General features: G+C 42.3%; 1 protein-coding gene across 1 annotated transcript in view; it reads left to right on the top strand.

Moving 5' to 3' along the window:
* Positions 1–13,213, top strand: part of Ism1 (isthmin 1) — a 73,391-nt gene that overhangs the window by 40,903 nt on the left and 19,275 nt on the right. The window contains exon 2 of the mRNA XM_048455571.3: positions 8,614–8,844. Within this exon, the coding sequence (XP_048311528.2) occupies positions 8,614–8,844 (231 nt within the window). The remainder of the gene's footprint in view (positions 1–8,613; positions 8,845–13,213) is intronic.

Raw genomic sequence — 13,213 nt, 5'->3', positions numbered from 1 at the left:
CCTGCCCCCGTCCTGAGAACTGACTCTCCTTCATCTCTTCTAAAGCAGAGCCTGAGATCAGAAGTGAGGTCACTCCCATGCCCTAAAGTAAACATCCTCCTCATATATTCTGCCACCCCAGCCAGAGATTCCTCAGCTATTAGTCAGACTTTAAACAGAAGGCTCTATTGGTTCCCAGCCAGGACTGTGACACTTCTGCCTTCTTGAAACATGATGTGACTGTGTCACCAACTTCCAGGGTTGTCTTTGGGATCCCCTAGCAAAGCACATGTCTGGCCATCTCCTCTCTGCCAGAATAGTCTCTAAAGAGTCATTGCATTTTTACACTTGGTTTATAATAAGGGCATTGATGATGTAACTATTTATTTTATCCCTGCAGCTTGCAGGGGAGCGACTGTCAGTGCATGCAGGTACAGCAAGAATAGAAGACAGTCACCCTTTGTACCCTCACATCCAGATAGAATGACGTCTCCCTAGTGGGTCTTGATGGTCTCTTTGCAGCACCCACTGCTGCCACTTGCAGAGTACCCACCTCCATCCCACCCATCTCCTTGAGCACCAAGAACAAGTGTGCCCCTTGGAGAAAGAGATGCCTGAGATCCCAAAATCATTTTATTTTTCTCTGGCTTTTCTCTCCCCAGGAGTACTTACTTGCTCTTCACTCATGTGTGAAGATAATCAGTGTGTCCTTTATTCTTTTATCTCCCCAAGTGGAGAACTTTTGCTCTTCCCTTTGAAACCCCACCCGTGGCATTCTTGAACTTATTTTTAGATGTGTGGAAGTTTTCCAGACAAAATCGATGCCCAGCACAGATAAAAAATAAATAAATAAAACCCAGTATGATTATCCCGGGTACATGGAAGCAGAGCATCTTAATACGGAAGAAGTGTAGCCATATGCCTGGGTGCAGCGTGGCTTTCTTTAATCTGGAAAAAGGAAACAAGCATTGTTGATAATAATATGCAGATGTCTAGCTGCAAATGAGGACATATTGCTAATTAGCTATATTGTTAGTGTGTTTTCAGGAGACTACAGTGACGTTAATTACAATCTCTGTTGTTTGCTGTTCAAAGCCTGTGAGACCAAATGCATTGCTAATAATATCTTCTTTAATATCTTTAATAGAAGATTCTGAGATTCTTTTCTTTCCTTTAGAATCCCACATTAAAGCTACATTAGAAGTAATGAGGCCAACAGCCTGCGCCTAATTAAAACAAAATCTATCAAGACATAGCAATCATTATCATTAAGTAGTACTTATTTGGTGCCCCGTTACCATTGGAATTGGGGGATGGGCCTCAAAGATCGCAGATACAGCCTTCTTTGCCCCCCAGAAGTTTGCCATCTAGCCTGACTCTGAGAAGTCGGCCTGCCTGCTTGTATTTATCTGGGAATGGTTTCCATAGCCTTAAAAAGGGGAAGCACTAAAATGTTTCTAGTCAGCCAGTTTGTTACCAGCGTGTGCCTCTCCTGGAGGCTCGGGGAGGGGTCAGAGAAGCCTGTTTTTCACGCAATAGCCCTTGGCTGGTGTCTGTTGAGTGGAGCGGGTGCTATTCACAGAGGGGGACCACAAGGCGTAGGTCATTTCTCCAAAAACCGTAGACACTGACCATTTCTTCGCGCTGTTCCTGTCTCCTGTGATCCTCCTTCTCACTAGGTGATCATCATCACAACTGGGACACTCTGGCCATTCTGACCACTCTGGCCATTGATGTGGTGGTGGCAATCCACCTTGTCCACAAGGAAGTCACAATGAGCGGTTTGAGCCACACAGCAGCAGAACGCTGTCGCCGAATATCCTTCGTCTTACGCCTATAACATACTCAGCATAAGGAGCGCAAAGATGAAAACTTATGGCTTATCTTAAGCATTGTTCCAAAAAACCACTCTTGTTCCTCTCACTATAAACTGTCCTGGGGGAATGCAGGACCAGGTTGGGAGAGCAAAGAGAAATAGAAGATACGGGAGGGTTAAGGTAATCCACGTACCACACAGCTCCCACAAGCCCTCAACCGACTTGCAGAATGCCACCAGTGAAGTGGCACCTAGTGGGAAAAAGTCACAAGACAAACTGGTATGTACACTATCTAGCTACGCTATGGTAGGGCTATGAGGTGTCCCCTCTCAGTTCTGAACTCTTGTGGATATGATAAACCAGGATCTGTCAGCTGCAGGCCGTGTCTTCCTGGCTCACCATCCCACTTTCCCGTTCCCTTCCTGTTCACTTTTATCTCCTTTTGATCTCAGTTCACAAATTACCCCCGCAGAGCTTAATTATAGCCACTTCGAATAATGATAGTCATTTTTTCTGGGATTTTTTTTATAGGTTCTGTTATATGTGTGTACACTTTCAGACTCGGTGTGCACCAGTCATGTAGTTTTGTTTTGTTTTTTGATGCCCAAACTGTCTGATCTAACTAGGAGCCCTTCAAGGCAGTTCTTGGTTTTTTGTTTGTTTTTTTACCCAAGAGAACCCAGTTAGGCACTGAAAATGTCTTTGCTGTCTGTCACCGCAAAATATTCCAAACTCATGTGCACTGTCTACTCCAAAGCTCTTGGCTCAGCTGTTTGTGCAAGGAGCTCTGGTTCATTTGATGAGGACAAACCCTTGAATGTTACCGAGAGCACTCTAGGACAATTTAAAGGAAAGGCTATGTAGCACAGTCAGCAAGATTTGAGGACTGTAATATGTAAATGTAGAAACAGTGACGATTCAGTAATATCTGTAGAGGGCTGCAGATTTGGAACGGGATGTTCCGGGAGGTTGTAGCGCCCAGCATCTATAACTGGCTGCCAAGGAATTTAGTCACATTTCATTTTATGCTCTGCCAATAATTCTGTCATTTAAGGATTGAGTTCAATCACAAGAATCAAAATATCAACATGGTTAATTAGCTAAATAGGTTTTTACTTTCTATTGAATATTTTTTCATGTAGCATCTTATGAACATGGTTCCCCTCCCTTTAATCATTTGATTTTATTAATATATATAACATTGTACATACTTATAGAATACAGTATGATAATTCAAAGTATGTATGTCATATGAAATGATAAGTTCCTGATAATTAGCCTCAAATATTTATTATTTATGTATCATGTCTATGTTTTAGGAATTTTTGAACTATTCTAGTTATTTTGAAACATATGATAAATTATTGGAGATTGTTGTTACCCTCCCGTGCTGTAAAACAACAGACCTAATTTGTCCTCTCAACCACATTTATGTCCCCATTATTTAAGCTCTCTCGGTACTCACTCCCTAACCTTCCCAGTCTCTAGCAACCAGCACACTCGCTACATCATTGAGATTAATATTTTTTAACTTCCACAAATGGGCACCAATGGGTAGCATTTGTCTTCCTTTGCTTAGCTAATCTCAGCGCAGTTCCGTGACTTCCATCAGCATTTCTACAAATGACAGAGGACAGGAATTTTTTTCAACCTACCCAAACACATGGTCCTGGCAGAAAAGCTGACACATAAACCAATAAAGCAGAGAGTTTCACATTTCAATCCTTGTCACGGTTCTAAAACTACAAGAGATTTTACAGAAGAGGACACTGTTTCTGCTCCTGTAGCTTTGCTCTGCTGGCTACTCCTGTGTCAACTTGATACAAGCTTGAGTCGTCGAAGAAGAAAGATCCTCAGTAGAGAAATGCCTCCATAAGGTCTGACTAGAGGGCATTTTCTTATTTATTTGATTAACTTTTATTGATGAATTTATTAATTATTGACTAATTGATTCATATGGGAAGAGGCTAGCCCACTGTGCTTGGGACCACTCCCGGCCTGGTAGCCCTGGATTCTGTAAGAAAGCCGGCTGAGAAAGCCATGAGTGAGCCAGTGAGCAGCACCCCTCCAGGGCCTCTGCATCAGCTCTTGCTTCCTAGATAAATCAAGTTTATAATTACTAAATTAATAATAAAATTTTATTATTCAATTCAATAATTACTATTGAATAATTACTAAATTCAATAATTACTAAATTAATCAATAAAAATCAGTTAGAGCTGTGTCAGTTAATTAAATGTTAAACCTAAGAGCCTGATGTTTTTAAAACCAGGCTCTCAAATACTTGTAGAAAAGTGAAGGAATTCCTACACACAAAGGTGGAAAGTGTGAAGCTGTAGGTAACTAATTTGATCACTTGCCTCAACTTTAGTTCTCCTGGTTTCATTTTCAGTAGGACTAACAGCTCTACCATTAGGACCAGCAAGGGAGAATGACTACTGGGAATGGAATACGGCATTGCCAATGGAAGGTCACAGACTGCAGGAAGACCTTGGAGAATGGATCATGTTCCCATACTGAGCAGGCAGGCCCTTGTGTTACTTCAATACAGACAAAAGAAAAATGACATCTCAGAAGGAATGTAGCATCTCTTGTCTTAAATTCCTGGACACCTCCAATCTACCATCTCCAGAAAAGAGTGTTTGTTTGTCTAAACACAGTTCTTTTTTACAGTTTCCAACTATCCTGCAGCTCCTTCCCCTGTTACAGTAATTTAAGTGGGACATCTAATGAGTAAGTATGGTGACAACCAAAGTGTTGTCGTCAGCTAGACTCTGCAAGGAAGATGTGACCCATGTCCTTTTAAGATGAAAAAAAAAGCCTTTGTTTGTACTGTTAGTGAATATCCATCATCCTCCTGTCCCAGATCACCAAAATAGTGGGTGCTCTCATATTTTGTTATTGCTAGAGTTAAATTCCATTTCACCTTAGAGGACCATTCTTAAATACCCTTCTCTGACCCCAAGATCTCGTTTTTGAATAGTTGGGAACATGGCATAATACGGTGTCAAGGTAACTACATTTTAAAAAGGTACAAACATAATTCAGATTTTCAGAGACTATGAATAACATTTTGTCATTAATTCCAATCTTCCAAATACTTTACGAATGTTGAATCCCAGTGTTTAGGGGATGGGGTGGTTGGGGAATGATGGAGCAATGCCACAGTTTTGTGCAAGACTCAATTCAAAACATACTTGAATCCCAATCCTCAAACTATTCCCAGCAGAGGTACTTGTGGCCTGGATTGCTCAGTCAAAGGTCCTAACTTTGCATTTCTCTTTTATTGTGTAGATACAGTCCAACTCTTGACCATCTTACTAGAAGAGTATGAGACTATGATTATCTGCTATGCTTTGCATGGAGGGGCATTGTGCCATAGAAAGTTGAAAGAGTTTGTTTGGTTTGAAGCTAAACCCTGAAACACTATGGTGGTAAATTTTCTATCAGAAAAATGCAAGAGTCAAAGAAAAAGAAATCAATTAAATTCAGTCCTTTTCTTTTCAGACACCTAAGTAAAATGTCAACTAGCCACATACAAACATTTCCATTCTCTTCAAAAATACAAAATTTGGTAGTGAAATATATCATTGCTTGTGTGTGTATGTGTGTGTGTGTGTACATATGTATGTATGTATATTGCAATACTGAAAATTGAACCTAGGACCTTGAATGCACTAGAAAAATGCTCTGCCACTGAGCTACATCTTCACACAAAGAGTTTTGGTTTTGATCTTGTTAAGAACATGTTCAGTTGATACAATAAAGCTAGGGCTTGAGTTACAAAAATCCGTAAAGCATTTGGAAAGCAAATACCAAGCCCCTTATGTGATTTATATGCCTGAGTCCCCAACAAGAAATTCTCCAGGAGAACCACTGTGTACATTCTCACACCTAAAGGGAGAATCCAACTGTACTGCAACCTTATCGGGGATTACCAACTGTACTCTAACACTGTCAGGGAGAACCTACTGTACTCTAAAACACCATCAGAGATTACCAACTGTATTCTGACACCACCAGGGATCACCATCTGTACCATAACCCAATTAGGGATCAACGATTGTACTCTAACCCCCATCAGGGATCACCAACTGAACTCTAATCCTATCAGGGCTCACCAACTGTACTCTCACACCATCAGGGAAGTGTTGGGATGGATGTTCAGTGACAAAGGCACAGACACAACCTCATTAGGTTCCTTTGAGGAGGTGGGATAGAGAGGTGTTATGTTGAAGAAACCTCTGTTCTCTGTTCTCTTCTATTCTCTCTTTCCTCTCTTCTTTCTCCTCTCTCTCTCTCTCTCTCTCTCTCTCTCTCTCTCTCTCTCTCTCTCCTCTCTATCCCTCTTTCTTTCTCATGCCCTCTAACTCAATCAAACAATAATACATTTAGAATCTGTTGCATTGAGCAATGCCTCATAATACTAATCCAACTTCTTCTACAATCATGCCAGGAAACAGAAACCATGGCAAAAAGGTAGCTGGAAAAGTTAACAGAGACACTAACTTGGTCACATATCCCGAGCAAAAGGGAAGAACAAGAGAAAACATGGAAGCAACTTCTCACTTCACACTTCAGAGGTGACAGACACACTCACACAGTTCCTCTTTGCCACTTCAAACTTTGACAAAGGTAGTCTGTGTGTGTTTCAGTCTCAGGCTGCTCTTGACCTTGGGTACTCAAATTCAGAAGTGTTTTTACTCTGGACAGAACTGTTTGGCTGAGTCAAGAGCACTGTAGTGGGGGCAGGGAGTGCATGCGGAGACAATGTGCTGGAACGTAACTCCCAAACCTCAAAACATGCCCAGCAAAAACAACAGCATTAGCCGCTGACCCAAAGGCTGGAGAAATTCTATCTCCACATCTCCTTCCACCAGTAAACATAAAAATACTGTCCCTGAAGGGATGGAAGATGCCTTCGCTGAGTGTTCCAGAGGGAATGAAAGGACAGGCAAAGCTGCGTTAGAAAAAGTTTCCCCAATGACAAGTAAATTGGGACACTTTTCACTAGGTAAGAACACCGTTTGCCTTGCAACTTTAAGAACAAAGGCATTAAATTTCAGAGTTCTCTTTTCTGTCACTTTTTCTTCTATCTCTTCATCCTTCTCCCATGTGGTTCTTCAACTTTTGTCATTCTACACCCAGCCTTCCTGATTTTTTGTTTCTTCAAGTAGCTGTCAGTTCCTCCTCTAAAAGTCCTATCTTATTTGATCTTTTGCCTGCCTCTGGATCACTTCAGGGCTTCCCCTTCTCTTGCTCAGATCTTGTCTCTGCTGATACCTCCTCAAAGAGTTGTTCTCCGTCTACCTGGATAATGTGTTAGTAGTCTTGTAACATGAGGGGCCGGCTTGTTGGGGTTTCTGTCCCGCCCGGTACCCCACAGCTGGCAAATCCCAAAGAGAAATCATACACAGGACTCCATAAGGTTATAAACTGATTGGCCCATTAGGTCAGGCTACTTAGTAGTTCTTATGACTTATCTTAACCCATTATTCTGATCTATGTTAGCCACACGGGCTCAGTACCTTTCTCAGTGTGACAGCTTACATGTTGCCTCTTTGGTGGTCTGCGCAGGAATGGCAGAGGAACCTCCCTGCTTCCCAGAATTCTCCTGTTCTCATTGCATCACCTCTACTTCCTGTCTGGTTTTCCCGCCTATACTGCCTGCCTGGCCAATCAGCGTTTTATTAAAATATGATTGACAGAATACAGACAATTCTCCCGCATCATAGTCTCTTATCTTACTTGTCTATATAGTTTTTGTTTTTACACATAGAAGTGCATTCCAAAAGAATACATATAACTATCTCATTTATTAATGCATCTCATGCCTAGCTTGTTGTTGGAATTTAATTTATTGGAGAGGTAGAAAGACATAAATCAAATGGATATATTTATGGATAAATGGGTAGATGAATAGACAAGAATACATGACTGAACAGAAATCAATAAATAAGTGAATTGATGAGTGAATAGAGACTCAGTGGGTGAATGGTGGATGTAAACAATACTTTGACTTCAACATTTACCCAATTTAATCAAATATTTCCTTCATGGCTTGCACCAAAGAAACAAAACTGGATGTCTAGGCTATAGTTAACCATGGTGGTTAGCCAGTTGAGACTGTGAGGAATAAACTGTAAGTTGGTTCCGGTTTTAAATGAATATCTCTTTTCCTTCTAAAGAGCTCCCTTATTTTGATGCTCTTTGGTGTTTAATAAATAGTAAACTAGGAGACATTTCCTGACTTGACCTTTAAAGATGGAGAAACTAACCCATGTGCTAGGGAAATGACTTGGGAATACTATGCTGGCTGTGGTAGTTTCAATAATGGCCCCCATTGGCTTATATATTTGAATGCTTAGTCATTAGTTGGTTGACATTTTGAGAAAGATCAGGAGGTTTGGTCTTGTTGGAGTAGGTATGGCCTTGGAGGAAGTAGGATATTGGGAGTGGGCTTTAAGGTTTTAAAAGTCCCTGCTAGGCCCAGTGTCTCTGTCTGGTGCCTGTGGATCAGGAAGTCAAGATCTCAGCTACTGCTATGCTATGCCTGTCTGCTTCTTGCCATGATGATAATGGTCTAACCTTCTAGAACAGTCAGCCAGGCCCCAATTAAATGATTTATTTTTATAAGAGTTGCCTTGGTCATGGTGCCTCTTCACCATAGAACAGTGACTAAGACAGAGGTTTAACTCAAGGCACTGGGATAAATTGTCCTTGTCTTGTAATTTAATGGACTGTTAAGAGTAGCACTTTTAACCACCTACCTTCTAAGCATTTGTTCATTACTTGTCTGTCAATTTGTCTGTTTTAGAATAACCTCAACCTGGAGAGTGATTCCACATCAGAAACCAGCTTTCCTCTGTCCAAGGAAGTCTCAGGGGAGCACCAAGTTATCCACCAACCCTCCCCCAGACAGCGATTCCCTCAAGAGACTGGGCATCCTTCACTGCAAAGAGACGGCCCCAGATCGTTTCTCCTTGATCTACCAAACTTTCCAGATCTTTCCAAAGCTGATATCAATGGACAGAATCCAAATATTCAGGTAATTCTCAGCAGCTGGCAAGCAAAAGAAAAGAAAACAATGCATCTTTTGTTTCCTAACCTGATTCTAACAAGCCCTGCAGCCTTCCCTCCTTGCCCTTCTCAGCCCCTCTGAGATTCCTGCCATGGGCTGTATTATTCCCATAAAAATAGTGTTGCAACACCCATGATGTTTTTTTTGAGACATTAAAATATAAAAACAAAACAAAAATGATGTACCCTGAAATTAATGAAATGTGGTAGTTATAGGAAAATGCTTGTGACTAGACCAGGTAGCCCACAATCTATCTTCAAAGCACTCAGGAAGGTACTTACCCTCCGGTGCCTTGGTAACTTGCCTTTAGCACCAGAAATCCCTTCGGGAGAGAGCAACCTCCTAAGGAATAAATGACTTACCAGATAATTAAATAAGAAGACACCAGATACCACAATATCTTTCAAGAGTACAGGTTTTCTATGGTTTCAAGTATCAGAGTTATTGGCAGAATGTATTTGAAACTAACACAGTTCCAGTATAGAGATGTTGATGTCAGACACCCAAACAACACGAGGCCAGTATGTTTTTGTGTCCACCACAGTCCAGGTATCCCATTCTGCTTTAAGTAATCAGTGTTTGTTGGTCTTCCATGGTGCAGAGGAGCGAGACAGAAATGTTTAATTGATCTGATGTCTTCTTTATCCTAGAGAGAATTGAGTTTCATTTCTGGCCTTTTGCTTTCTAGAAGGCCACAAAAGATTGGTGTGAGTCACTCAGAAAGATATTCAAAGGCAGCTACTGTCTCCACGTACTCCAACCGTCTCTTTCTGTGTGTGTGTGTGTGTGTGTTTGTGTGTTTCTCTCTGTGTGTCTCTCTTCTCAGTCTCTCTGTCTCTCTCAATGTATGTGTGTGTGTGTGTGTGTGTGTGTCTAGACATACATACTCATATGCACACCATTAGTCTCTACCGTCCCATGCACCACTGCATTTGAGTAAACCAGCTCCCTGGTGGTCCTTTAGAATACAAGGTACTTCCCAAAGGGGAGGGGTAATGATTTCTGGGTAGCAGCCCTCATCCGGGCTCAGAGCACTGTTCTTTTGTTGAAAGTCACTGGCTTGACTCAGTCCATCTAGTCAAACACAAAGCCCCATTGCTCACCATGGCCCCTCAGCATGTCTGCCCTGGTTAGTGGTATGAATAGAGGTAGGGGTGTGTCAGTGGGTAGGCATCTGGTGCCAGAGCCTCTGGCCTCCTGTGCTCCCTCCTAGGCAAACTGATCCTTCCTCCCACCTAGCTATCCTCAGCTGGAGTCCAGGAGCCTAGCAGGAATCAATACCCTTACCCCTGACACCTCTGCAGCTCCAAGCTCTGAAAATGTGCCTGAAGCTGCAGGGCTGGATCTTGTCTCTCCTTTGAAACTGCCTGCACCTCTCCAAAGTGACATTGCTGAGCAAAGGGCTGTGTCCCTTGGGCCTCTTGACTCTCAGAGTGGAGAATCCTTCTAGAAGCTCAGCATCTGCTCCTGTGGAGCATTTTATGACATAAGTCAAGCAGCCTCCGTTCTGTGGGAATTAGACTCAGCCTGAGCACTAGTTTCAGGCTGTGGACATGGGGGTGGGGGAAGGGAGAAAGAACTATTATCTCTGCACAGAAAGAAATGGCCTCAGATTCCTAACTTGGCTCTCCATGTTCGATTTAAAACAACTTAAGAAATTAGTTTCTGCTTTAAAAAGAAAAAAATCATTCAGGAAAGAAAGCAAATCCCTCGGGACAACTTAGACTTGAACTTCAGTGCCCTTGGCTGAGTTTTTGTTCTTTGGTTGATGGTCAGATAATAAAGCCAAAAATTCCAAAATAAACTCATTATTAGACGTGCTGTGTCAACTCATTACGCCAGTGGCTATTCACAACCAAACAGATCCCTTCTCTGAATCAGTCTGAGGTCAGTATCCACTTCCACCAATATAGTGCTTTCTTTGCCTCCATTGAGAGGGACTTAAACACAGCCATCCACAGACCTTTCTTCACACAGACTTATTTCCACGCCCCTAGGCCTCTGGGGTGCTATAAGATATACTCAAAGGGATCGGTCAGGCTTTTATGTGCGTCTGCTTCTGCTGTTCCCTCCTGTATCTATAATACTTTTGAAATGGCCAGTCTAGCTGTGTAAAAGCCAAGAAATGGCTGTGCCCTGGATAAGGACCAATGCGGCAATGGGGACAAACCTGGACAGCTGAGCTTCTCACGGACTTCTGCCGTCATCATGAACTATGGAGTCAGTCTGGGCTAGACTTCATGTCTAGCACCACCACTCAGTCTGCTAGTCTTGGGTTCCTGGATGTTTTTTCAATCTCTCTGCACCTCAGTTTTCTTGACTATAAAATCGGTGTGATAATTCCACCTACAATTACCCATGGAATCTGATCTCTGAGGACTGAGATTATCCACACCAAGGGCTTAGCATAAGGTTATGGGTCTGGTAAGCTTTCTGGAACTGATAGATACGCTGGGTGAAGATGGTCCAGATAAGGATGGCAGAAGAACATCTATAAGAATAATTAGGTCAGCAAGGTGGCTCGGCAAGTGAAGGCCCTTACTTCAGAAACCTGGCTACCTAATTCAATCCCCAGAACCCACATAGATGTGAAAGGAAAGAAGTGACTCTACAAAGTTGTCCACTGACCACACAAATTGTAACAAGTGTACACACACACACACACACACACACTGCAGGGGGAATAAACAACTGTTTCAAAGATTAATTGAGAATCCCAAAGATTTACCCAGAAACTGTCGCGACACTTTCTTCACCATTTAACTTGGAAAGCTGATTTCCCTAAGCCAAGATTGTGCCTGAAAACTAAGTCTAAGTTTTGTAGAACAGACACTAACGTTTGGGCAGGCACACTGCTGTAAATCTCAGTGCAGCAACCACAATTATGTAGGGAATACCACAGTTTCTGTGGAGCATCAGGAGGTCTGAGACAAGAGGATCGAATATCCTCCTGGTCTACTTCGTGTTCTTCCTGCCGCAGTTGTCAGGGAAAAAGGACAGCCGAATCCTTTGCTGCAGACGGATTCCTGGATGTTCTGTGCTCTTGAGGGAATCCTCTTTCTTCCTGGGAACTTTCCAGGCTACACCCATGCGCCCAGTCCATTCTGCTCACAAAGCTCAGAGGAGCAACGGGAGAGAAAGCTCCCCTGGGTTCACTGTGGCAGCTTGCTTATCTTCACAGTGGCCATAGCGCCTTAGCTGTTAGAATGGGGAACTTACTCAGTCTTGCTGCCCGAAGTGCTTTGCAGAGCAAGTGTAAAGAATTTGGTTTTAATGTAAGTTTTAACTATTTAGAAAAAGAAAAACTGATCAAGGTTACCAATTTGGGGCAGAATTGACACCTGTTTTTGCATTATCCTTTGGAGCTGGGAGATTCTGTCTTACCTTGGGCCTGGAGCTTCTGAGAGAGTTCTCACTCTTTCACTAGGCGTACTAAAGTGCCCCGGGGGATATACAATAGAGCTTATTTAAAAGGGTGGAGCAATCTAGGGTCTTTATCAGCTTGAAGTTTACTGTACTTCGTACATTCAAGTTCATTGCTCAAGAGATTTTTCCAAAGGTTTCCCTGACTCTAAAACACCCGAACAGAGCAAGGGAAACAGGAAACAGAAAAGTAATCCCAGCCATTTGAGAAGGCATTTGCCATGCTCGTTGCGTCTTTTTAATTGGATGCCTATAAAATTTCAGGTTCAAGATTAGATTTCTTCTTTTGATATCAGTTTGAGGTTTCCACATTGCTGACTGTGGGGAAAGGGTAGGTCCTGAGATTTGTTTATGTTTTGCTTTGTTTTGTAATTCATTTGGGGCAGTGGCTAGAAATTAAAGAGAAGAAAGAAACCTCGACACTGTTAAGATTCAGCCATTGATATCGTTTTTGGAGTAAACTATTTTGCTACCCATTGCCTTGCCAGGCAAGGACTCTATTTTGTTTGGATCTGAGCAGCAATTTGAGAGGGGAAAAAAATCGTATTGACGGTAATAGCTTGAAACATGAAATTGTTTTTATTCCCGGCTTGGAGAAATTGCAGGGCACATTTTGTTTAAGCAATCCCTTTGACTCTAGTCTGAATACAAACGCAGTATCGAAACTATTGGGCGCGTAGTCCTCTCTTATCTTCTGCTCAGAGACTGATTTCATTACCATAATTGCCTCCTTGCCTGACTCCCCTTGGCTTCTTACAGCTTCTCTCCTCCAAGATCCTTAATATCCTTACAAACAATCATTGTAGCTCAGTGGTTCTATCTGTAGGCAAAGGGGATGGGGCTTCAAAGGAGGAAGATCACGTATTCAAAGACTCTGCCTTGCCCGACCTACCAGGATAGTTTTTTTCTCTGC

This window comes from Myodes glareolus, chromosome 10, assembly GCF_982192425.1.
Source record: "Myodes glareolus chromosome 10, mMyoGla1.1, whole genome shotgun sequence".
Taxonomy (NCBI): domain Eukaryota; kingdom Metazoa; phylum Chordata; class Mammalia; order Rodentia; family Cricetidae; genus Myodes; species Myodes glareolus.
Note: the sequence above shows the minus strand (reverse complement) of the source record. Positions and strands in the feature narration are given on the sequence as shown.